This window comes from Lissotriton helveticus, chromosome 4_1 (assembly GCF_964261635.1).
Source record: "Lissotriton helveticus chromosome 4_1, aLisHel1.1, whole genome shotgun sequence".
NCBI classification, from domain to species: domain Eukaryota; kingdom Metazoa; phylum Chordata; class Amphibia; order Caudata; family Salamandridae; genus Lissotriton; species Lissotriton helveticus.
Genome location: NC_136063.1, coordinates 1,517,194,420 through 1,517,219,325, shown reverse-complemented (window position 1 = coordinate 1,517,219,325; position 24,906 = coordinate 1,517,194,420). Strand labels below are relative to the sequence as shown.

Here is a 24,906-nt window from a genome sequence, read left to right as displayed (position 1 = left end):
AATATATTTTATATGTTTATTAATAATTTTTTTTTAAAATATTTTTTTTCTACGCTCCCGGTTTGCGAACCGGGAAGCTTCCCGTTAGCTCATCCTGATGCCGCGACCCAGTCCGCGAACCGGTAAACGTTCCGTTTGCGCAATTGCCGCGTTAGAAATCAACATCGTGACGCGTCGCGGAAGCGCGACGTATCACGTTGTCGCGTAATGCGTCTTATGACGCGCCGCGTTAGCGCACCCGGAAGTGCTCCGGAGCGCGAACCGAGGCGCGAAGCGCAGCGGCCCAGAAGCGATCCGCGTCGCGAAAGCGCGAAGTATCGCGTTGCCGCGTAATGCATCTTATGACGCGCCTCGTTAGCGCACCCGGAAGTGCTCCGGAGCGCGAACCGAGGCGCGAAGCGCAGCGACCCGGAAGCGATCCGGGGCGCGTTCTGCAGCGCGTAACATAAGCATGAGAGGTCATGTGACTTGGTAATAAAACTTTTCATTGGTTCATTTCACTTTTGGTTTCATAATGATGTAAGGCTAGGTCAGGTGACCTAAAAATAACACTTTTCATTGGTTTAGAACTATTGTTTTTCCCAAATGATGAAAATCCCTCCTTCTTTCCTCACTCTGACTTTCATCTTTGTGAGAGGAAGACCTTATTTCATACTTGAGCAATGGCTTCAGTAGTTGCTTCAGCTGGTGCACCCCCACCACCACCTCCACCTCCTCATGGTAAGAGAGGACCACCTCCCCAGGTCATCACCAACACAGAGGAGGAAGAGGAAGAACTAGAGGAAGAGGAGAGAGAAGGACCACAGTTCTTGGAAGAGGTGCCCCGGGTTTCCCATAGGAAAGCCAGTTTCATTTGGCAATTTTTTTCAATGCCTCCAGGGCAGAAAAAAGTAAATGCGAGGTATGTCACCTGCCTCATTTGCAAAGAGAAGTTATCAAGAGGGACTGATAAAAAGTATAGCTATGGGAACTATACCATGCATCGGCACATGGACAGGTGGCATCCATTGAATTACAGCCGGGCAGAGATACGTGACCTGCAGGAGAACCGAACAACAACTCCTGTGGCCAGGTCAACTTCTCAAATTTCGTTGTCAGGAGCAGAGGCACGGGAAACCGTGCCAAACATTCAAGAGAACTTTGCACACATCAAGTTCACCTGTTTGCATTGCGGTGCATTGCTTTCCTGTGGAAACATGAGCATAACGTTAATCAACGTAGCTTATGAACATCATAATTGCCCTAACCGCCCCAGACAGTAATTTTTTTTTTGCTCCTGTTGAGCCCTTTTCAATGCCTGTTTTTTGTTGTTTCCCCCCCAAAAAAACCAAAAAAAATATAAAATTGTTCAAAAAATACAAAAAAAACAAAAAATGTTCAGAAAAATAAAAAAAAATATAAAACAACAAAAACATTAAAAAAAAGTTCTTTTCAGAACTACCTTCCCTTTCAAAAAAAATTGCTAGAATGTTTAGCACTCTGGCAAGCTCTATTTCTTTTGGTTCGCTTCCCCGTTCGCTTTCCGGTTCGCGAACCGGGAGCGAACCAAAAAAAAAAAAAAAAAAAAAAAGAAGAGTAAGTATAAGGAAAGTAAACAGAGAGTGATGTTAAAAGAAAGACAGCTATAGGGAGTAAACCAGAGATACTGTTTAATAGATCTATTTACCGAAGAAAAGACGGAAGAGGGTATAATTGTGAAAAACAAAATAGATAAGGAAGTGAAAGAAAAAAAAGAGAGTAGAACAATAACAAAGAAGAGTTTCTTGGAGAATGTGAGTGAATGTTCAAAATAAGATTAAAACATGGGGAATAACAGAGAGAAAAAATAGAAAACAGAAAACAAAAAATAACAGAAAAAGATTAATTGAAACAGCAAAGAAATGTAAATAACATAGAGCCATATCATCAACATAGGCAATAAAAGTTTTGCTGCTTTTATCAGCAGAAATATGTCACCAAAGCCGCTTTTGCGGCAGAAAACTGCTGCTAAAACCACTTTTGCACCAGTTTTCTGCCAATTAAAACAGCAATAATTTTATTGGCTGTGTTCATAATATGCCCCTTAGTGTGCTTCAACTACACAGAGAAAGCATTATGAACAAGTAGTGAAAGAGTGATCAGTCAAAGACACTAAGAGTAATAGAGACGGAGTGAGTGAACAAGAGTGAGGAACTATGAGAAGAGAGGGACTGAGAAAAAGAGTGGAAGGAGTTAAGTAAGAAGGTAATAGAGAAAGGAATGAGGAAAGTAGCAAAGGCAGGAAATTGAGGGTTAAAGAAATGAAGCTGTCGAACTACTAGTAGGTGAATGTGATAGAAATGTAACGAAGACTACAAAACATTTACCTTATAATTGTCGTTAAATTACTCACTTTTTGTTTTTATACTTTCAATCTGTGAAAGAGAGAACAAACATTTGAAAAATATTAAAACATGTATTTAAAAATTAGAAAAGACAAGGGAAAAGATTGAAGGACAAACAGTTTTTCAACAACTTTGACACTGACAGAAGCTTCTGCTTCTCCAGGCCCCCTACACAGTCCTAAAGATATACATTTTAAACTAACAGTATCTTGATGCAGATGAAGTGAGGCCTATCTTAAAACATGGTGCATCTTTTGCACTGCTGTTGTCTCAGAAAAGTGTCGCAAGACACTAACATTTTAAATGATTGCTTCAGGATGCCAATAAGATGTGTCCTATCCAGAGGTTTGTTTGAGGTGAGACCTACTCAGGGTTCCAAATGAAATTTCGAGTTGTTGAAGAGAACAGAGGACATAATACATGTGAAGGCCTACCAATGAAGTAAGTCATGTCCACTTCACTCTTGAACAAAGGCCAGACCTCTTCTGTGTCCGTGGACAGACCTAAACTTCATCTGCACAATGTCATTCATAAACTTAGGAAACACAGGTGATGTAATTGAAAAATGTGGAGTTTCTTTTCCTCATTTCACAATCACATCACCTGTGTTGCCTTTGCTTAGGTATCTCATAGTGCAGATGTAGTCCAGCATATTAAACAGTACCTAGAAGTGCAGCACTGCATGCAACAACTTTGACACTTATAAAAGCTTTTGCTTCTGCATGCCCCCTACACAATGCTAATTATATACATTTTAAACTGATGGTATCTTGCTGGAGATGAACTGAAACCTATCTTGCAACATGGTGCATCTTTTACACAAAAGTGACCCACAATGGAGCAAAAGAGGCGCACGGCCACCATAAATCTGACCCTAACATTTTAAATGATTGTTTCAAGATGCCAATAAGGTGTAACCTATCCAGAGGTTTGTTTAAGGTGAGGCCTACTCAGGATTGCAGATGAAAGTTACGCTTGATGAAGAATACAGAGGAGATAATACATGTAAAGGTCTACCAATGAAGTAAGTGATGTCCACTTCATTGCGCCAGTCATCATAAATGTATCCCTAAGCTTCTTATCTTGTTAGAGATGAACCGCCATATGTATCATCGAACTATTTTGCATTTCCTAAATAGCGAATTTTAAGGAATAAATAGCGATTCTTTACCATTCCTAATTTGCGATGAGCAAATTGCTAATTGCAAATTACCCATTCATTTCCATGGGCCAGGAGGCCCATAGGAATGAAGGTGCAATTTGTGATTAGCAATTAGCTCATCGCAAATTAGGAATTTTTCCAAGGGTGCAGGGGTGTCTCAAGAACACCCTGCTGCACCCCTGAAAAAGAAATTTGGGGGCATATGGCGCACATACATGCCCTAAGGGCATGTATGGCCGTCATATGGCACCTTTTGTTTTTTGGAAAAAAAGCTTTTTGAAAAGAATTCGCAAATTACCACCAACTAGAAGTTGGTGGCAATTTGCAAATCCTTAATGGCATTTTTTGCATATTTTTTGTTTGATACATTGCATTTAAGGGATCGCAAAATTTGCAAATCCTTAAGTGCAATCGCAAAATAAGGAATAGCAAATTTTGCTATTCCTTATTTTGCATAAAACTTGTTTGATACATACCATTTGTCTAATTAGCATTCGCAAAGGCCGAAATTCGCAGAATTTCGGCCTTTGCGAATGCTAATTAGCTTGATACATATGGCCCCAAGTGAGGCCTGTCTTGCAACATGGTGCATCTTTTGCATCACTGCTGCATCGGTTTCATGTGGCACGGTTTTTTTACACCATGACACATCTGCCTAAATGCATGAATTTGTAATTTTGTCGCCTCATAGCAAATCTTTTGCACCGCCGCTGCATCAGAAAAGTGACGCACAGTGGCGCAAAAGAGGCATACACCTATCATAAATCTGTCCCTAGCATTTTAAATGATTAATTCAGGATGACGATAAGGTGTGGCCTATCCAGAGGTTTGTTTAAGGTGAGGCCTACTCAGGATTGCAGATGAAAGTTACGCTTGATGAAGAATACAGAGGAGATAATACATGTAAAGGTCTACCAATGAAGTAAGTGATGTCCACTTCATTGCACCAGTCATCATAAATGTATCCCTAAGCTTCTTCTCTTGTTAGAGATGAACCGCCATATGTATCATCAAACTATTTTGCATTTCCTAAATAGCGAATTTTAAGGAATAAATAGCGATTCTTTACCATTCCTAATTTGCGATGAGCAAATTGCTAATTGCAAATTACCCATTCATTTCCATGGGCCAGGAGGCCCATAGGAATGAAGGTGCAATTTGCGATTAGCAATTAGCTCATCGCAAATTAGGAATTTTTCCAAAGGTGCAGGGGTGTCTCAAGAACACCCTGCTGCACCCCTGAAAAAGAAATTTGGGGGCATATGGCGCACATAAATTTTAACAACATTCCTTTACCTCAAAAACGATTTTCAAGTCATAATTTGAAAACACTGCCCACGGGGAAATGACTTAAAATGTCCTTAAGACACATGAAAGTGTTTTTTTAAAGCCTTTGCAACTTTTTTGGGTCACTTTTAACATGGCTATGTAACTCAAACCGTCAAAATCTAAATTTACCATGCACATGTGGGACCATATTTACAAGGAATTTGCTCCACAGGGAAAGGTCTTACATTAAAATGGGAAAAATAACATCAGAGACACTCAATTGCCTTATAAAGAAGCATACACCATTATGTCCTTGTCATAAATATTATAACCATTCCTTTTCCTCAAAAACGATTTTCAAGTCATAATTTGAAAACACTGCACATGGGGAAATGACTTAAAATGTCCTTAAGACACATAAAAGCGTTTTTTGATTGCCTTTGCAGCATGTTTGTGTCACTTTTAACATGGCTATGTAACGCAAACATTCAAAATCTAAATTTGCCATGCACAGGTGGGAGCATATTTACAAGCAATTTGCTCCACAGGGAAAGGTCTTACATTAAAATGGGAAAAATAACATCAGAGACACTCAATTGCCTTATGAAGAAGCATACACCATTATGTCCTTGTCATAAATATTATAACCATTCCTTTTCCTCAAAAACGATTTTCAAGTCATAATTTGAAAATACTCCACAGGTCCTATGCACAAAAAAACCCTGTCAGTACTAATACTTCACATTTTCTCCAATTACAATTTCTCAAAGAAACAAAATCTATTTGTAAAACACTTGAGACAAAGCAACATTTGAAAAACACAACTTTCTTCATAATTTTCTCCTTAAAGCACACTATTCTCTATCTAAATTAAAGAAATCTTTTCTCACCTTAGCAAATACTTTGAGTTTCAAAACAGTCTCAGAAACACACCAATTTGTCTTCAGCATAGCAAAAGGTATGCACTCCAGAGTCTGCAGCTATCAAAAGCACAGAAATGCTGTAATTCTTCACACATATCTCTCATGTCACCCAATCAAAACTCTTCCCTCACTTTTTTTCAAATCAAAACCCTTCCCCCCTCTGCCCTCTCTGCTTTTTTTGCATAGCAACCACCTCTTGGAAGACCTCTGGTGTTTGCAAGTTCACACAACAATGTTGCAATTGAACTCTGAACTCTCAGTGCACCTGCATATCCAATGCATTCTTTCATTTAATGATTTTTTCTTGACCACTCAAAATACATCTTTCAAAGAACTCATCCATGCACCCTAACTTTCTGTTTTCAGCAATCAAAATCCACCAATCACTGTTACTGCTTCATTAACATAGAAACTCCACAGTTTTTTTCATTTTAAACTCTTATTTTTTCAACTGCCATTTCATTGCCACACTTCATCTGACTGCAGGAGAACCTTCTCTCACCATGTTTTCTGTCTGGATTGTTGGACATAGTTACATCTATTGGGCTCAGAGGTATGCTGAGAACAGGAATTTACCTAACCTCAATTTACAAGATGTGGAAATTAAGTGGTTTGGCCACAGAGGATTAAAATGTCACCAATTGATACCATTGGTGAAAACCTTTATGCATTTGCCAAAACCTGACCTGTTAATTGTGCACTGTGGAGGTAATGATTTGGGCACTTTGACTGGGGTAGGTCTGGAAATGCTTTTAAAGGACACCTTTGAGCAATTAATGGCACTTTTTCCTCAGACTGCCTTGGTATATTCAAATATATGCCAAAGACAGAAATGGAGGTGGTCAAACCAATTTTGTCCACAAATTGAGAAGTCGAGGAAGCATGTAAACAAATCTGTTTCAGCTTACATGAGAGACCATGGAATGGGCTCCGTGTACAACAATAACTTGCGTTACTACATGCAAGATATCTACAGAGGAGATGGAGTTCACTTCTCAGATGAGGGCAACAGAATTTTCATTCTGAATTTAAGACTGTGCATTGGTACCTACTTATAAGTACCTAAATGTACCATAAACCCAAAAGCTCTTCTCAGAGCTACCCTACATCTGATCACTCACAATTATTATTTTACTCTAACTTTTTTCACTAATTTTCACCAAAGTACGCTCCCTGGGGCGCTACCCGGTACGCGAACCGGGAGCTAACCTCGCTAAATTTAAAAAAAAATGGGTTTTTTTCGCACATATGGCCCTCCTCAGCCACCCTCAGAAAACCTAGGGGGTCAAGATAAGTCTACTGTGCCCCCTTCTACCCATTCTGAACATTATTTGCCCTCCATCTTGTATCTTAATTCGACCAAAACACAAAATGGTGGACTCCCGTAACGCTTAAGGTTCGCGTACCGGGGCGTTCGCCAGTTCGCGTACCGGGTCGCTCCCTGGGAAGCGCACCGTCAAAAAAGGTGGGAAAGTAGTTTACAGAAAAGCGACGGGAGACAATTTCACCAAATATAGATTAGCTCATACTACATACCAATCCCTACCATTTTCACAAATTTGATTGAAATTCCATTTAACCATTTAGCCTGTAGACCTCTCTAAATACCCTGAGGTAAATTACTTCACAAAACACATCTGAAGTGTTGGAATTGACAACCAATTAAAATGTTACTTTCATTTTCTACTTTTTTTACCTGACATTTGATTGGTTATGTACCTGAATATATATAAAGGAAGAGAGAGAAACACATCCATTTTGACTACTACTTCCTGAACTACATTGCAAGATCATTTTCACTCACAACTTAAACTTGTTTTTAGAAGGTGAGATATTATTTTATAAATTTGAAAACATTTTCAGATAGTTATATACTATCCCTCTGTAAGAGTTAGACATTGAGAAAAGCTTCTTTATTATAATTATGGTTTGATTTAGGTTTCTGTGGTATAATTATGAATTTACTTAGGCTTCTTCACAGGCACTTTTTAATAGTACTACTTCACGCCTGAAACCATACAGTGCCCATAGATTACTTCTCTGTTATAAACTCACAAGTACCTGTCTAAACTTAAACCCAACAGTGCCCTATCTCTACTGATATATTTATTTTTTATGCAAATTACAGCAATAAAATGGAAGGTGAGCAGAATATTTCCTTCGAAATTGTTCTGAAGAACAACACAGAAAAAGATATTGAGGACAATGATGACTCAGATTTCATGGATGAATCACGGGACCATGAATTAGTTCAATGTGTAGAATCTGTGGATCATTTACTTCATTATGATGACGGTCAAATGTGGGAAGTTATGTTCACTCAACAAGAGGACATATCTGACAGTCAAATGTTAGACATTCTATTAAATTTTGAAAAACAATCCAAAAAATAAAATTATATGTAATATTAAAAAATTATTTCAGTCTTTAATCATTTTTATATGTAATTCATAAACTAGTGAAATGTTAGAAATGTTTTTAAATTTTGAAACACAATTACAATAATAAATAATTGCTTAAAAAATAAAAAAATTAAAAAATAATCAACAAAACCAACAATCAATTAACATACAGTATTTGAAAAGTCTATCATTCTTTTTTCCTTATAGTACGCTGCCCAGAACGCTTCCCGGTTCGCGAACCGGGCGCTACCCACGCAAAAAAACAAAACATTTTTTTTTTTTTTTTTTGCCCCGCGGGGCCCTTTTAAAGCCTCCACATTAAACCTAGGGGGTCAGGGATGATCTACTATGCCCCCTTATGGTCATTTCCCCCTTTGTTTTGGCCTCCTCTTGTCTCTCAATCCTACCGAGAGACAAGATGGCGGCCGCTCCGGACTGTTTAGAATGTTGACAGACACCGGAGAGCCAATCAGCTTCGCTACGCGAAGGTCCGTTACGCGTCAAGTCCGCGAACCGGAGCGCTGCCCGGTCCGCTGTTACAGATATATATCTTTTTTTTAACGTTAATTTCTCAAAATCCACTGAAGCACATATATTGAGACCTAGCAAAGGCACATCGGGCTACCAGTCCCTACAATTTTGCCAAGTTTCGTGGAAATCCATTCAGCCGTTCGGGCTAAAAGTGAGGCCAACCGCCCTATGGAAAACTCAATGTTAAAAACACGTTTTGGGACCCCCCTTTTTTCTCGGCCCCCCCTTGACAAAACCTCCCCAAATTTCCAGGGGCTGCTCAGAAACAAAATGTGCCATTTTCCTGAAAATTTCAGCCAATTCCGTCCACAAACGCCAAAGTTATTAGACATAGAATTTTCAAAAATCCCATAGGGAAAAAATCCTAACTATATATACCTACTGGCGACCGCCAGTAGGTAATGTGTTCTTTCTCCCTCCTTCTCTTCCCCCTTCCTCTTGTTTCGCTTCAGGCCGTGTATATCCCATGGGACCTAGAAACAGGCTGGGACCCCTTCTCCATGACTAATCACACTGCTGGGCTCATACAAGATGTCTCTTTCTGGATAAATTATTGAGGCCCTCCTCTGCTCGCGCCCATTCTCAGTATCATTCACTTGTCTGTAACATAGCCATTTTTCAAACCGTTTGATGTTGTGAAAAGTTCTGTTGCAAATTGTTAAAGTTTTGTCTGAAAACAGATTACATTTTCACAAAGTTTTCATGTATGTCTGTAAAACTGTGGCACACACTGTCTCCAGCTTGCTGCCCAGCTCCGAACACATGAAGTGCCCGCACTTACTCATCTGTATTAAGAAAGCACCTTAACAGCAAAGAAATTAATTCACTGTCCATGAACCTTTTTGGAAAGATTCTTAGATATACATCAAAAGGGGCCAAAGTTATTAGTAACACAAACATCGCTTTTGCTATGGAACAGGTGACCTAACTACAACTATCCAATGGCGGGTGATTCACGGTTTAGCAAATAGTTCATGCTGGTCTAGAATTAGAGTCACACATTCACATTTTTAACTACTCTGATTCAAGGAAAAACAGAGAGGAGTACAGCATTACCCGAGTTCCAGGTATAAAACACAGATTGGTCCCATAATTGCACAGCCACTAAATAACACAACTCATGGCATTAGTATTTTGATGGGTGCACACTTACCACCCAGGATTGTGTGGTACCTGTAATGAGTACCTAGGTAGTTTTCTCAGATATTGGCACTTGATAAAAATACATATTTGCAAACAGGAAACAGGATATTTTTTCTGCAATCTTTGGGATACAATTAGCAAATGGTGATTTTTTTAACCCCTCCCATGCTCATGACGGAGCCGCTCCGTCATGAGCATCGGTTGAGCTGTGCTCATGACGGAGCGGTTCCGTCATGGCCCGCTCGGCGCGCCTGCGCTGGACGTTCCATTGAGCGGGCGGGGCCATGACGGAACCGCTCCGTCATGAGCACAGCTCAACCGCGGCTCGTGACGGAGCGGCTCCGTCACAAGCATGCGAGCGCAGCTCGGCCCCTCCGCCCCCCTAGCGCTGCGGCGGAATTGCCGCCGCAGCGAAGGGGTTAAAATGTTATCTTTATTACACTGACCACTAGACAACTGCCAAGAAACTGGAAATTGAATAATGTTGTAGTTGATGTAGCATCCATCTTCTTTTAGTTATGCCAAGCATAGATCTAATAATGGCTCCACTTTAAATTTAGTGGGAGAAAGCAGATACCCTCTAAACAAAAATGTGCTGCTGGTCATGTCGTGCCACCAACAAACTTCCATGTTGAATCAGTCAGCTTTAAAAACAAACTGATTTTCGACATGGTGGCCAATGAGTGTGGAAGAGATATGAGAAGCCACCTCAAGCTGCCAGCTGACAGATATTCTCCTTGCCTTCCTCTTCAGGTCAGGAAGAATCATTGGCGTTTCCACTGGGCATTTCCCCAAGCCTGGGAAGGTGTAAAGTGAGCCCTCATTGTAGAGTGAAGTTACGAGAAATCCCAGTGATTTCCTTACCTGGTATGCCAACAATTGCTGCTGGCTGCCTCTACATGTATCATTAGGCAACCAAGAAGGGCCACCTAGCGTCCTGGACATAAGCCTGGTGGTAACTCTGTGACAACTCTGATCTCTGTCATTGTGCTGCCATCGTCCCACCATCCCAATTAACAGGAGGACCTACCTGTGCTGAATATGGTGAGACTTACTTCTCTAAGGATTTAATTCTGGGCAGAATCTTAATACTGTAGGAAAGACACAATAGCCTTAGTATTTTCATCCTCCCTTAACATGAAATAATAGCTTTAGCATAAACTAGTTCGTTCGTCATTTAGTCTGTATTCGTCTATCAAAAGATATACATAAAAGTACATCATTCAAAGAATAAACATGTATAGAATATAAGTACAATAAACTAGTTATTCTGGTCATTAGTTACTGTTGTATATGTTGTGCTTCAACACTGATTAACTATTAACACATTTGTGGTCTTGCTTTCTCAGGGTCAAGGAGAGAACAGATTTAACCGACGCTTTCAAACTGAATCCAGTCTACCTCCAACATAATCACCAAGAATGCGGTAATTATTTACATTTTGTGAAATCGTGTCAGTTCATCCAGATACAATCCATTTTTGTTTTTACCATTTGTCGAGCACAAATAATGACATAAAAGTTTCAAGGAGGTAGAAATGCTAAACAAACCGAACCTATTCCATACGAATCGAAAAATACGAAACCTTACAGGAAAAAAACATAGGACATCAAATAAAAAGAACATAAAATCTGGAAATCCATCCCAGGGTCATTCAATAAAAGAAAACCCAACTTAAATACCGAAAGTGTCATGAGATACTTCTCAACACATACATCAGCATGCATTTCAGAAACATGAAAAACTGCAATACATTCGAGCTGTTTCTGAAAACCATTCCATAAAAGTGCACACACAACTATGAAGTATTTGCCACCAAGACTCTGAAGAGTCTTATGTGAGATTTTCAAATGTCTGTTTGAATTGCTCTAACTCTGCCAGGTAGGAGGGGGATGGGCCCACAATCACTGTCCACATCATACTTTGGGATGAATTCTCTTTTTGGGGTTTAGCTTTTTTAGCCCCCTGCAAAATATAAAAAGAATGTCACAGGGATATTGAGGTAAAAATGTGGAACAGTTTGGGGCCTGCACAGCATTTCTCTGACATTTTAAAGTATACACACACATACACATACAGATCAAATTGTTGCTGAGCCATAAATATGGCTTGGACAGGTGAGTGTGCCAGCGCCACCACAGCATTGACCGGAGGTTTTAAGGTGTGACCACTGTCAAAGATTACACGCAGATTCCTAAATGACTTCACGGTTGTGGGTGCTTTGCTAAAATATACCTGTCACTATAATAGGAGAGTGCTGAGTCAGCTGTACTCAAGTGCACGACCTCTGTGTAATCACCATTCTGCTCATGACAATCCCACTGCATCCAGTTCTGGTGGGGCCAGCACCCTCAACAGTTTCATTAGAACCCAAAGTAGAGCGATCAGGAACTGGCATAGACTATGCATCGAAGGAGGTTTGTAAGGTCAATGGTATTGAAAGCTGCTAACAAACAGATCCAGCCGAATGAATGCAGCTCTCTCAGTTCCATAAAATGGGCAATCCCCAAATCAAAGCAAAAGGTGCTTTCTTACTTTTCTAAGTAATGCTTGAGTTGGGCAGTGGATTCAAGGCCCATTATTTATAAAAAAAAAATAGGAGAGAGTCTTTGTCTGTGGTGCATAACTTTCTCTGGATTAAGGCCAGCAGATAATAAAAGGGGAAAACAATAGCTTGTTTAGGAATATTGGGCTTGATTCCAGCCTTACAAAAAGCAATAGAAAAAGCAACTTGATCCTTGGCTGAACCCTCACCATTTTAGTTAAATAAAGTCATAGGAAATACATCCAAATGGGAATTGGAAAAATTACTTATCCATGTTACGCTATGTCATTTTATGGATCACTTGAATAGCACATATTCACCGTATCAGTATCTCGTATCTCTATTGAAGGGGAGGCAAGTGTAACAATTGTTATCACACTTGGCCGTAGGGAAGGGAAACAATAACAGGTAGGACTATGGCCAAAAAGAATGATCTTTAGTGTTCTTTCCAGGATGTAAAAAATGTGGATTTCATTAATGGAAAAAGTAATTGTACGCGGAAGAGTGGGTGCTAAGGCAGAGAAGAGCATCTGTGAATCTTGACCTTCCTGATTTTACATATTTTAGTTCAATTGAATATGAGGAGTGTATGAACTGATTACTCACATTTCTGACTAGTCGGAGTGCAGGAAGGAATAAGATTTTGCATAGGTGAAAAGTACATTAGGCAGAAAACCTCTAAGGATATTCTGGTATGAACAGTAAAACTCTTTATTAATGGCGGATACTAAATTTGGGGGGTAGATAACTTAATAATAGTTGCCTTATTATGCAAAATATGAAGGAGGATTCCATAGGGATTTGTGTTTGTTAATGGCAAAATAAAGAGCTCCACATTCGTCAAGCTTGCATTCATTTGATGCAAACATCCTAAATGAGGACATATCAGCTGTGAGATAGTGTAGGAGCCTTCAAAGCTTTTTAATTCGATAAGTACAGGGGGGGACATTTCCTGAGATATAATCACCCAGTAACAGTTCTAAATCGATTTTAACTTCATTGACTTTGTCTACTTTTGAGCTAAATGGATTTGTTTTTTTTTCTCTGTGGGCCTGCATGTAGGATTTCAGAGGCCTGCACTCTTGCCTGCTACAAAATGTTTTGTCTTATCGACAGTAAGCTTTAGCCACTAATCACACAATCTCACCTTGATTTCCAGTATACACAGATAAAGGTCACAGCGTTATGTCCAAAGAAGTATCATCAACTTTGGGGACGAACTGTAAGCCACAAGCAAATGAAAGTTGCACTAAATGCCACATAAATATTAAACAAACCTAGCAAGAGAACAGACCCTGGTAGCACCCAACACATGCTGTTCAATCTCTGAGGCTTAAAGGAACCCAGAGTGAGTGTTTGTGGCTTCATTAAGAAAAACTAAAATCAGGCCACCTAATTTAAAAGAATACCTCCTAGGTAAGTGTTGATAGTGTCAAACATGACTTATACAGCTAATAAGAAACAAGATCAGAGTATTCACATTGTTCTTGACCATCCCCACCTAAGAACACCCACAAAGATAAAACCCAATGGCTTCTGTGCCCTGGATGGGATGAAAGGCCACCTATCTGTCATTGAGGATGTTAAAAAATTCTAGAGCCATCTACACCACCGCATTTGGAAACACTTCATTAATATTATAGTAGATGGAGCAACAAATGTTTGATAACAGCATATCAGCGTTTTTTTATTCTTTGACCGTGCTGTGCTGTACTTTGAGCCTAGTGTCCAGATTTAGTAGTGCTTACCTCCCAACATGTCCAGTCAATTCCCCTTCTCTTCCTTCTGATGAAATAAAAGTGGATGGTTTTACTGGCAAAGGGAAAGTTCCTTTCTCAGTTTTCTTTTATCTGTCATCACAAGTATGTATTTTCATGAGTTCCATGAGGGGCCCAAAGCGTGCCATCTGAGCAGCCATGAGTTTTTTAGAGTGAAAGCTCAACCACATACCCCATTCAAGCATTGAATACATTTGTTCAGTCTCCAATTTATTTACAATAATCAAGGAAAGGGAATATAGCTGTGATCAGGAAACCATCACTGGATACTAGTGATCCAACAGAAGCGTTATAATAGTTCACATTGTTATCTCTTACTTCCACTACATAGTTAATGTATCCCTCTAACTGTACTGGGCCCTCTACAGTAAGACGGATCAAAGCATTACCCTTACCACAGAAAGGAATGTTCCTCTGATGGCTCTTTCTCCAGCAATAGGAGTGGTGGGAAGTAGGGTGTCCAAAACACAATTGTAGCCATCCTGAGGACCATTAATTGGTGACCAACTCACAAGTTCAAGATCAGGTTCAAATACCCACTCGCAGGACCATGCAATAGAAATAAAGTATCGCAATGGGAAATCAAACCTCCTAAAGAAGTTGTCTAACTAAAATTATGCACACTAGGAGCTCTGCTACAGCAACACAGAATAAAAAATGAAGCAGAACTTGATACTCTGAAAAGATTCACTGATTCTCCCTACAACGCATTTAAATGTATGTAAAAAATGGCACAGTTCAATGACAGAACATCAGGACACATTATTAGTCTCAGATAATTTAGATAGTTTGGTTAGTGTATTAATGATCTGAAATCCATCCAGATAAGTAATCTCCTAATCGTTTCAGTCAGGCATATTACAGCCTGTAGTACAAGACTACACAATGAGTCAGAAATTCAAATCCAAAGATGATGGCTCAGAATAGTCAATAGATACAAGGTTACAGATACCTACCACCATTAAAGGCAGAATGATGTTTAATTTCTCTAAAAGCATCCAAGGTTCTAAAGCATAAAGCATAAAAGGAATCAAATTAAAGTCCACTAAGGGCGAGTCCTTTAGCAACAAGCATTTGCAATGCAATTGGTCTCGCATTTACGAAAGTTTAACCTGTTAATATTGTAAATGGCAATGCCTTTTATTTACGTTTTAAAACCCAAAACATATATAAAATACATTGTCATTCACAATGCCAATAGCTCAAACTGGTTTGAATGCGAGACCTAGTGCATTACATTTTCAGTGCTGTTTGTGGTCTCCTTTGTTTGTACGTGAATTTCCAGGGCTTTACATAAGCACAAATTAAATTACACAAAGTCAGATACATTTTTAGGCTGGGGAGATTAAGTGCTTTGATCCGATGCAGAGACTCGAACCTGGTTCTCCAGTTTCAAAGACAACAGCTCTGGTCGTTACGCCACATGATCTCTCACTTAATGCAGAAAGAACAGATAGTTTAAAATACACAGTCTGCAAAACTTGGCTATTAATACCAAAGTGAGTATCTACTGCGGAAGTAGCCCTGATCAAGCGGGCGAGCAGCCCCAAAGCTTGCAGTCTCTGCTTTGTCTCGGTTTCAGGGGTGATGGTGGTGGGGGGAGCGGGAGGTTCAGTCGTGAACGTTTCCAAGTAAAGTAAGTGGGTTTCACTTAAAGGTAGGGCTGCTGGAGATAAGACATGAGGGCTCTCCAAGGAAGGAGAAAGATCAGAACCTTGAAGAGGTGTCGGGCACAGAACGTGTGAACCACTGAGTGCCGTCCAATACTAGCTGAGCGGCCTGCTGCTGTGTCAGTGACAGGTCAGGTTAAAGAGAGTCCTGAGAGCAAAGCTAATAAACTTATTATACGAGGTGAAAGTCCCAATTATCAGCCTCTAAAACTGAACCGTTTACTTATTGCAACGCGTTAATAAAGGGGCATGTGCATCTGGAAGGAGTATTTTCCTAACACTGAGCCACTCAGACATGTGGCCAGACAGCAGTGGTGGATCTAAAGAACTAACTAAGCGACACACTTGTGTTAAATTGCACTGCTAGGTTGCAAGAAGTGGGAGAGGGTGTAGAGTGACCGGAAGAGTGGTGTGGGAGGATTAGGGTGACCAACTGTCCGTAAATTTCACGGACAGTCCGTAATTTCGGCCGTCTGTCCGTTGTCCGTGAAGGATTCTTTAACAGACGCCATTTGTCCGTAATTTTAACCGGGCACGGTCGCACATCCCTAAAGCCGGCACAGCTTCCACTCACCTTCCTTCTTGACTTGACATGACGCATTCAGGGCTGTTTGCATCTGAATAGATGCCCCTGCTCTTGAAGCTGCAGCCCCCACCCCTCACACCTCCAGCCCTTGATGAGCTGTTAGGAGGTGCTTGAAGGTGACCGAGAGGGAGGGGCTGCAGCTTTAGGAGCAGGGGCATCTATTCAGATACAAACAGCCCTGAATGCGTCATGTCTCTGCAATTTGTGTGAGACATTCCCTTTCTGCCCCGGGCCCCAAACATCCTACAACCGGAGGAAGGAGGAGGAAGTTTCCACACATCCTCTGGGTGTCACAACATAACAAAGTTTGGAGCAAAGTCAAATAGGACAGATTTTTTTTTAAAACATTTTTTTACAGCTCGGACTAGAAGCTGCAAACATAAAAAGTGTCCAGCATTCCTTATCTATCGTGGGTGGGTTTGGGCGGCAAAGAGATTAATACTGCTTGTTCATTGCACGACCCCCAGCTAGTAAGTCACACCAGCAAGACAGAGAAGTGCAACGCACTGTCACGCACGCCAGCAAAACACTCCCCTGACACTCCCACAGCCATCTAATCTGACTCAAATATGATGCTCAGGTGTGCTACCTCTCTCATCCTTCCATGCAGACGATGCTACAGGTGTCAAGATAAGTGTATCACTTTGGTCATTAGGCACAACACCAAAAACACTTCCAACACAAACACACAGCAATTCAACATCCTTCCAACCAAGCACACCCAAAGTAGTAGACTGCATTACACCGATTACACCGAGGCAGCACGTGGTTCTCTTCACAGCACAGAGCTTGATTACTGTCTTTAGTCATTGTAAAATGTGTCATATTTATTCTTACTTTTGCTTGTACACTCTGTTCAGGCTATTTTTGTTTGTTCTATTCCTGCAACAGTTCTCTGACACCTTCGGGTAAAGTCCGCGCTTTATAAAAATGCATTAAATAAAAATAAATAAATAAACTGTCACTAAATTGTAAACAAACCTCAATTCTTCAAACATGAAGTCTTTAATGTAATAAAATAAAGAAATGGCACAATCGCACCCACACTGATTAACAAAGTATGGAGGCCAATCAGTTAAATCAGTTCTCTTGGAGTATCTCCTGTAAGTACTGTACATCACAGTGGGGGATGGCAAAACTAACATTTTGGAAAGAGAGACTGACCTTGTTGTCTTGTCCAGGAGGGGGCAAGGAGCCCAACCCCACCCTGGAAGAGACCAAGATGATACTAGAATACCGCATGCCCACCCCTGTGCCCACCCTGGTGGATCCTGTTCCCCCTCCTGCCCCCATACCCCCAGTGATGGCTCCTGTCCCTCCCCCTCTTCCCACCCCCCACACCTGTGGTGGATACTGTCTCTGCCCTGGGTGGCATCTATCCCAGTCCAGGAATAGCTCCTGCAGCTCAAAAATGCTCAGCTCAAAATGAATATGAAAAGGTGGGCGAGTGAGTAAGTGAAGGGAAGGGTGGATGGCTGGATGAATTAGTGAAAGGGTGAGTGGATGAATGAAAGATTGAATAGATGGATAATAAAAGAGGATGGATGGATTGATGAGTGAGTGGTGGAAGGATGGAAGGGAGAAAAGGTAAATAGCTGGATGTATGGGTGGACGTGTAGCTGGATGGGTAAAAGGATGGATGGATGAGTGAAAGGATGGATGAGTGAAAAGGTGTATGAGTGAGTGAGTGGGTGGGTGGATGGATGAATGAAATGATGGATGGATTGATTAATTGATAAGTGCAAGGGTGAATGGATGGACAGATGAGTGAAAGAGTGGATGTAAGGATGGATGGGTGAGTGAAAGGGAGGGTAGATGGACTAAAGGATGAATAGATGAGTGAAGGAGTGAAAGGATAAATGGATGAGAGAAAGGATGGATGAGTGATAGGGTCAATGGATGGATTCATGAGTGGATGAGTAGATGGATGGGTGGGTGGATGGATGGAAGGAAAGATTGCTAAGTGAAAGGGACGATGGAGACAGAAAGGGAGGATGATGGATGACTGAAAGGGTGGATGGGTGGAAGGATGAGTGACTGGGTGGATGGATGAGTAAGAGATAGGATGACTGGATGGGTGAAAGGGTAAATGGCTGGATAGATGAGTGAATGGATGGATGGGTAGAAGAGTGGATGGATGAGTGTGCAGATGGCTAGGGTGAAAGGGTGGATGGATGGATAAAGGATGGATGAAGGGATGGATGAGTGAAAGGATAGGTGGAAGGATACATGATGGATAGGTTTGCAAATGGTTGAATACTTTTGGATATGGCTGGGCTTACTTATATACTATTGCGCGACCTCTGATGTGTCTGTAAAACTTATCCAATTGTCCTGAAGTTTTGTCCTGAATTTTGACCTCCTGTCCTGAATTTGTGTGCTGAATTTTGACCCTTTGTCCTGAATTTTTACACTCACTGTTCTGAATTTGCACCAATGCCAGTTGGTCACCCTAGGGAGGATGGAGACACGTGGCGGCAGCACGGGAGGGGAGGAGCTATCATGGTGAGCACACCATAGACACACATGCTGCCTGTCACCATCAGAAACGTCATCAATACAATAAAGGCATGGCTGTCAGAGAGTTAATACATTTTCACTCTTGGGACTGGCTTCTGCCGTGGGGATACCTATTTCCACCCACTCTCTGGCACCCTGTCCAATTTAATACAGTCCCGAACTCTCAAGTGAAATGTCTTAAAAGAAGAACTGCTATCAGTCAATCCGCAAAAATATACATAGCCTACCCCACAGCAAGTGAGTGAAGAACACTTACTGAAAAGAAGTGAAAGAGTGAGAGTGCACCTCACGTATGCAACACCAGAGAGGCTACCAGCAGGTTTTCGCCAGTATGCCCACGTATATCATCATCGGTTGCCCACTCACAGAAACAAAGAATATATATTGTCCAATAGAGAGATAACAGAGCAGAAAGAAACAATTAACTGTCCCAAAACATAAACCCCATCATTTGCAGAGAACAGTGTGTTCCATGCAATTAAAATTGAGTTAAGACTCACTGTTAGGTTGCCCTCTTTATTCGCAATTTTGAGCTTACTCAGATTAAAAGCACTGCATGTTGCGAACCTTTTCCAAGAAGGCCAACATGTTTCATTGCCATTTACTTATAAAGTAAATGGCAAACTAACAGTGAGTTTTAACTCATTTTTAATTGCATGGAACACACTGTTATTTTCAGTAATTGTTCTTCACTCTCATGCTGTGGGGTAGGATATGTATATTTTTGCGGATTGACTGACAGCAGTTCTTTTAAGACATTTGACTTGAGAGTTCTGTGACTGTATTAAATTGGACGGGGAACCAGAGTGTGGGTGGAGATAGGTATCCCCACGGAAGAAGCAGGTCCTAAGAGTGAAAATGTATTAACTCTCTGACAGCCAGGACTTTATTGTATTGATGATTTGTGAGAGGGGGCGGCCTGGTGTGTTCCCTCTAAAGCTTCTTGTTGTGTAGACCATCAGAAACGTACCCTGTGCACACTGCTGTCGGACAGAAGAGACGAATGCCATGCTGCTGGGTGAGACCAGCAACATGAGCCCATATTATGTGAAGAATTCGACAAATCTACATTTTGTCACAAATTAGATCGAGCATCCTGCCACGTGACATAGATATACATATGAACCCAGCTTAAGATGTTTACATGTCGTGTTCTCAACATATGTCCTCATTAACGGCTAACTTCTAATTGCCATGTAAGTCTCGGGGTTGTCCAGCCACTGATGAAAGACAAAGGGAGTGAGTGTCCAGCTCAACCAGCCCATTACTTCTCGTTGGAAGGACAAAAGTAGCAGAGGGTGGAAGGGATAAATATAAATAGGAGCAGACAATAAAAATTAAGGAGACGCGAAGAGTAAACAAAATTTACACAGGGAGGAAAGAAAGTGAAAGCACACCGTGAGCACGTTCTGCTAAGAAGCTGTAATTACAGGAAATGCCTGTGTAACTTTGCAGAATGAAAGCAAAGCAGCGCGCTGTGCTAGTACAACATATGCATGCATATGTCCTGTCCAGGCCCGTCCACATGCCCTGTCCGGGCAGGCACGCCAAAGGAAGACAGGGAGGCAACCAAACATGCTTCCCTCCCAATAGAAAGCACAGATTTGGCAGGCACGCCAGTAAGAAGCATGGTTGGACCTTCTACCCTCGCTTCGCAAGCTAAAGCGGCAACAATAGGACTTCGCCAGGAGCGGGCAGCGCATGCACTGTGTCACTAGGCGAGACCTAAAAAGGGGAATAAGGCAAAATCAAATAGTTAGGCAAAGAATGATTCTAGATCAACTGCTTAAAGAAACAGTATCGGCAAAAGACAGTCCAAAAGAAGAGATATGGGGTGGTTTATACAATCATTGGAAAACCGTTCTGTCCACCGACATAGGAAAAATGTATCACCTGTAGCTCTTTCAAAGGAAAGAAAAAGCATGGTATGAAGTATGTCTTTAATGGAAAAAAATAGCCTCATAAAGAAAAGAAAAGAAAAGAAAAGGTATAGTGTTTGTTGTTGACCTTCCTATGGGGTTTCTTCTTTTATAGCCTTAATGTTGCTTTAGTGGTGTAGCATCACTCCACTAGTCAGTCCATCGCATGATTAGTTTATGTATGAAAAGACCAAATGCAATTTAGTTGTTCATGAATACTTTCCCATATTGATCATGAGAAAGAACTGGCTTTCTTAGTCTTACAGGTTTGTCAACGATAAGAAGTTTACATTTGATCAGTCCATAACATTGGGTTATAGTTTACTTTCCCATCAGACTATTTCACAATGAACTCTAAAAGAATGTCATTCAAACGTAAGATGATGCATGTATTGAACAAATAAGGCAACATTTGCTGAAATGCCAAGGGGCCATTGTACTTGGCTATGGGGAAAAATGCAGTTTAGGAAAGAACACATTTGAAAAGCCCTTAAATGCATATGTCAGCTTTAAATGAATTAGGTTTAATTCAAACCAAATAAAATCCATTAAATCATAATTTCATAGTTAGAGAAAAATAGCAATACTTCATCTATGTATTATCACACAAAATTGATTAACGTTAACTATGGCCTACTGCCACAATTTTCAACATCTATACATGTAAATTATTCTTAAAAATCTTTTTACTAAGATCGTTTCTTCTATTCTTTGACCATTGTGGTCTCTACTATCACATTTAGAAATGTCAGGTTCCTTACAAATGTTATTACATAATTGCACCACAATCTATTCATGATGCATTTCATTGTAAGGCATTAGAAATGCTAAGCCACATCATTAGAATAATTAGTTTAATCAGTAAATGAATAATAAAACATCATTTTCATAAGTCATCTTGTTATGGAAGCCTGATAATAAGCATTATAATCAGTTTCCAATTAATTTCTCTTTTTATAACACTTTCAAACACGCTTTACCGGTGCTCTTACTTCATTTGTCTCAACTGCTGTGTCACTTCATTTAACATGTGCAATGTGCATGTTCAGGTTTCTCTCTCTAGAATCAGTAAATGTGTGGTGTAATATGTTTTGAAATATTTCACGTCATCACTAGATAACAGTAAGAGATGTAGTTTAGTGACTAAGGGCCTGATGAAGAGTTTGGCAGACAAGGTATTCCATCGCAAATGTGACAGAGTGACCTGTCTGCCAAATCCTAGGTCCAACTGCTCTATTTTGAGTTGAGAAGACCATCAGTTTTTCTGCAATATACAAAACACAACTATCACAACAAAACAAATCTTTAGGACCATTGAATTCTGAAATGCACTGTACCCAGCTCAAAGAAGAGGCCAAGACAAATCAAAAGATCTGGCGTTGTCTGTTTTGCACCACATACTCAGAGCATGGCCAGCACTGCCATCAAATAAGACAAGGCAGTTGCTTTACCGCAATACAAGCAAGGGGATACATGGAGTTACAGATTGCAGCTCGGAGTTACAGATATAGCTTTTTATAGGATCAAGAGACACCAAATGTTCCACATTTTATTTTGCACGTGGAACTCAAATTCCTTGAACGGTTCCTGGCTTCAAGTGTGCCACAGACCTTCCAACTCACGCTATGCCACTGTGTGTCACACAATATCGGCTCTCATCACAGCGCTACCCGGTGAAGAGCCAATATCTCACGGTGGGCACACAATTCGCTGGAAACCCCTGCAGGGAGCAGATCTCCAGGTTATTGTTTGCTAATTGTAAATAGCTGATGTTCATTACAAGGTGCGAAACCTTCCCTGGACATTGACGCAAAGAATGGACAAAGTGGCATCTGGCCCAGGACCCCCGCCTTTCAGGGGGCCTCCTTACGGAGCTGACTATGTTCTGCAGAGTCTTACCCTGATAACCCTGAATAATTGTTAAACAGATTGTTTGATATACCCTTTTCCTTTATTGTAATTTTAATGTGGATGATGTGTGAGTCTGTTACAGACATTTTGTAGACAAATGTTGTATTTATCTTTCATTCGGCATCCATAAAAATGGTTCTTTTAGATCAAAACTGGACCTCACATGTTTATATGTCACAGAGAGTACTTGCAGTAATATCAGTGAGCTGCTGTTGTGTTACAATATTGAAAATGCTCGTCACTATCCCTAAATAATAGATGTAAACACATTTAGAATGTGGACCAGTGTGGCTGTGCACTGTCAGTGACCTGGTCAAAGAGGGAATGAAAGAGCTGAAACGGTATCATATGATCGAATCCATTCCGAAAACGGGGCCCAAAAAAGTTTGGCCCAGGGTCCCTTAAAATCCCTAAAATGTCCCTGCTTCAAAGGCAACCTCAAAAGCTTTGATTTGGTTTTGGAGGGACAGTGGTGCCTTTGAAGCAGTGAATTTAAAAGTGTCTTGCGCTGTGCTCAGCATTAAGTTCCACCCCTTCCTCACAAGTAAAACAATTTCACAACTTGGCAGATCTGCAGACATAGAAACCTACAATGGGATTATTACTCTTGTGGTAATCTGTAGGGTGTGATTCTTTATAAAACGTGATCTCCCATCTAAACTTTGAATGTTGGTATGTATCACTTGGCCTGCATTAAGCATGATACTCCATTGTTTCCCTGCTCTTCCAAAAGGTATTTCTTTGGCTGCATGGGGACTTACATGTTTCTTTTAATGTATTTTTGGAAAATTATGTTTAAGGCAGTGACATTTTATACTTAGAGATTTGGGAAAACCACTTAAGTTGTTAATACTAAACCGTGTTTTAAGTTGAAAAAAATATCTCATCCAAATGTCACCCTCCATTCACTGGAGCTACAGATCAGTCAGCGATAAAGTGGGTATGTTATGTTATGCTATGTTATGTTAGACACATTTATAAGGCACATGGCTGCCCCAACATCGGGGCGTCCCAGCGCAAGCAGATAAGTGGCCATAGAGAAGGGCTAAATGGAAGAAAAATGCCTGGTTTTAATCAATTTCCTAAATGCCCAGTGATATTCTGTGCTCAGGGCGGCAAGTGTAATGGAGTTCCACAGGGCAGGTGCCAGAGCTTCGAAAGAGTGCCTCCCTGCTCTGCACCTGCGCACACAAGGAATACAAGCCAGATGCAGGTCAGCAGAACGCGGAGCTCCGATGGAGCATATGGTGTGCAAAGCCCCTGCAGAATTTGAAGACCCTTGCCATGTAGGATCTTATTTATTTATTTATTTATTATTGACATTTATTAAGGGCGAACGAATACCCGTAGGCGTCTCGGCGCTAAACCAACTACTATCTTCGGAAAGTGTTTCGCTACAAATTTATTGGTTAGAAAGCCAGGTCTTTAAGCGCTTACGGAAAAGCAGAAGTGAGTGTTCCATAGCTTAGGGGCCGACACCACAAATCGACGGTCACCCCAGGTAACAGTTTTTGTCCGTGGCACCACTAGCTGATTCAAGGTGGCGGAACGAAGATGTCTAGAGGGAGTATATGGGATTAACTGATCCCTGAGAAACTGCAGACCTTGATTATGTAGTGCTTTATAAACTATACATAAAGTCTTAAACTTGATTCGATTACGAATCGGCAGCCAATGATAATTCCTTATTGTGTCTGAAACAGATTTAAATCTAGGTGTTCCAGAGAGGAGTCTGGCCGCCGCATTCTGAATGGTTTGCAATTTGTTAGTCACTCGAATCTGCTCATTTGCGAATAGTCCGTTGCAATAGTCCAGGGAAGATAAAACTAGGGCAACCACCAAGGTTTTTCCAGCTGTGTCAGGTAAAAAAGGAATAATTTTCCTTATCAATTTTAATTTATGACAAGCTGTAGCTTCTGTTTTTCTAGCATGAGCCATGAAATTAAGACCATCATCAAATATCACTCCCAGGTTCCTCACCTTGGAAGCTGGCTTGGGAGGAACTCCAAAAGATGCTGGCCACCAAGCCGGAGACCATCCTGGTAAGAGAGGTCCAAAGATGACCACCTCCGTTTTCTCAGAGTTTAACTTAAGACAATTGGAGGCCATCCACTCCCCAAATGCTAGCATGCCTCCTTGAAACCGTTCTTCCACCCTGTCTCCATCACTATTTATGGCCAGAAC

General features: G+C 40.9%; 1 protein-coding gene across 5 annotated transcripts in view; it reads left to right on the top strand.

Annotated features, from left to right (window-relative positions):
* Window positions 1-24,906, top strand: part of LOC144829208 (aromatic-L-amino-acid decarboxylase-like) — an 833,710-nt gene that overhangs the window by 730,062 nt on the left and 78,742 nt on the right. For all 5 annotated transcript variants that reach the window (XM_078688114.1, XM_078688115.1, XM_078688113.1 and 2 more), the window contains one exon: window positions 11,143-11,219. In XM_078688114.1, the coding sequence (XP_078544240.1) occupies window positions 11,143-11,219 (77 nt within the window). The remainder of the gene's footprint in view (window positions 1-11,142; window positions 11,220-24,906) is intronic.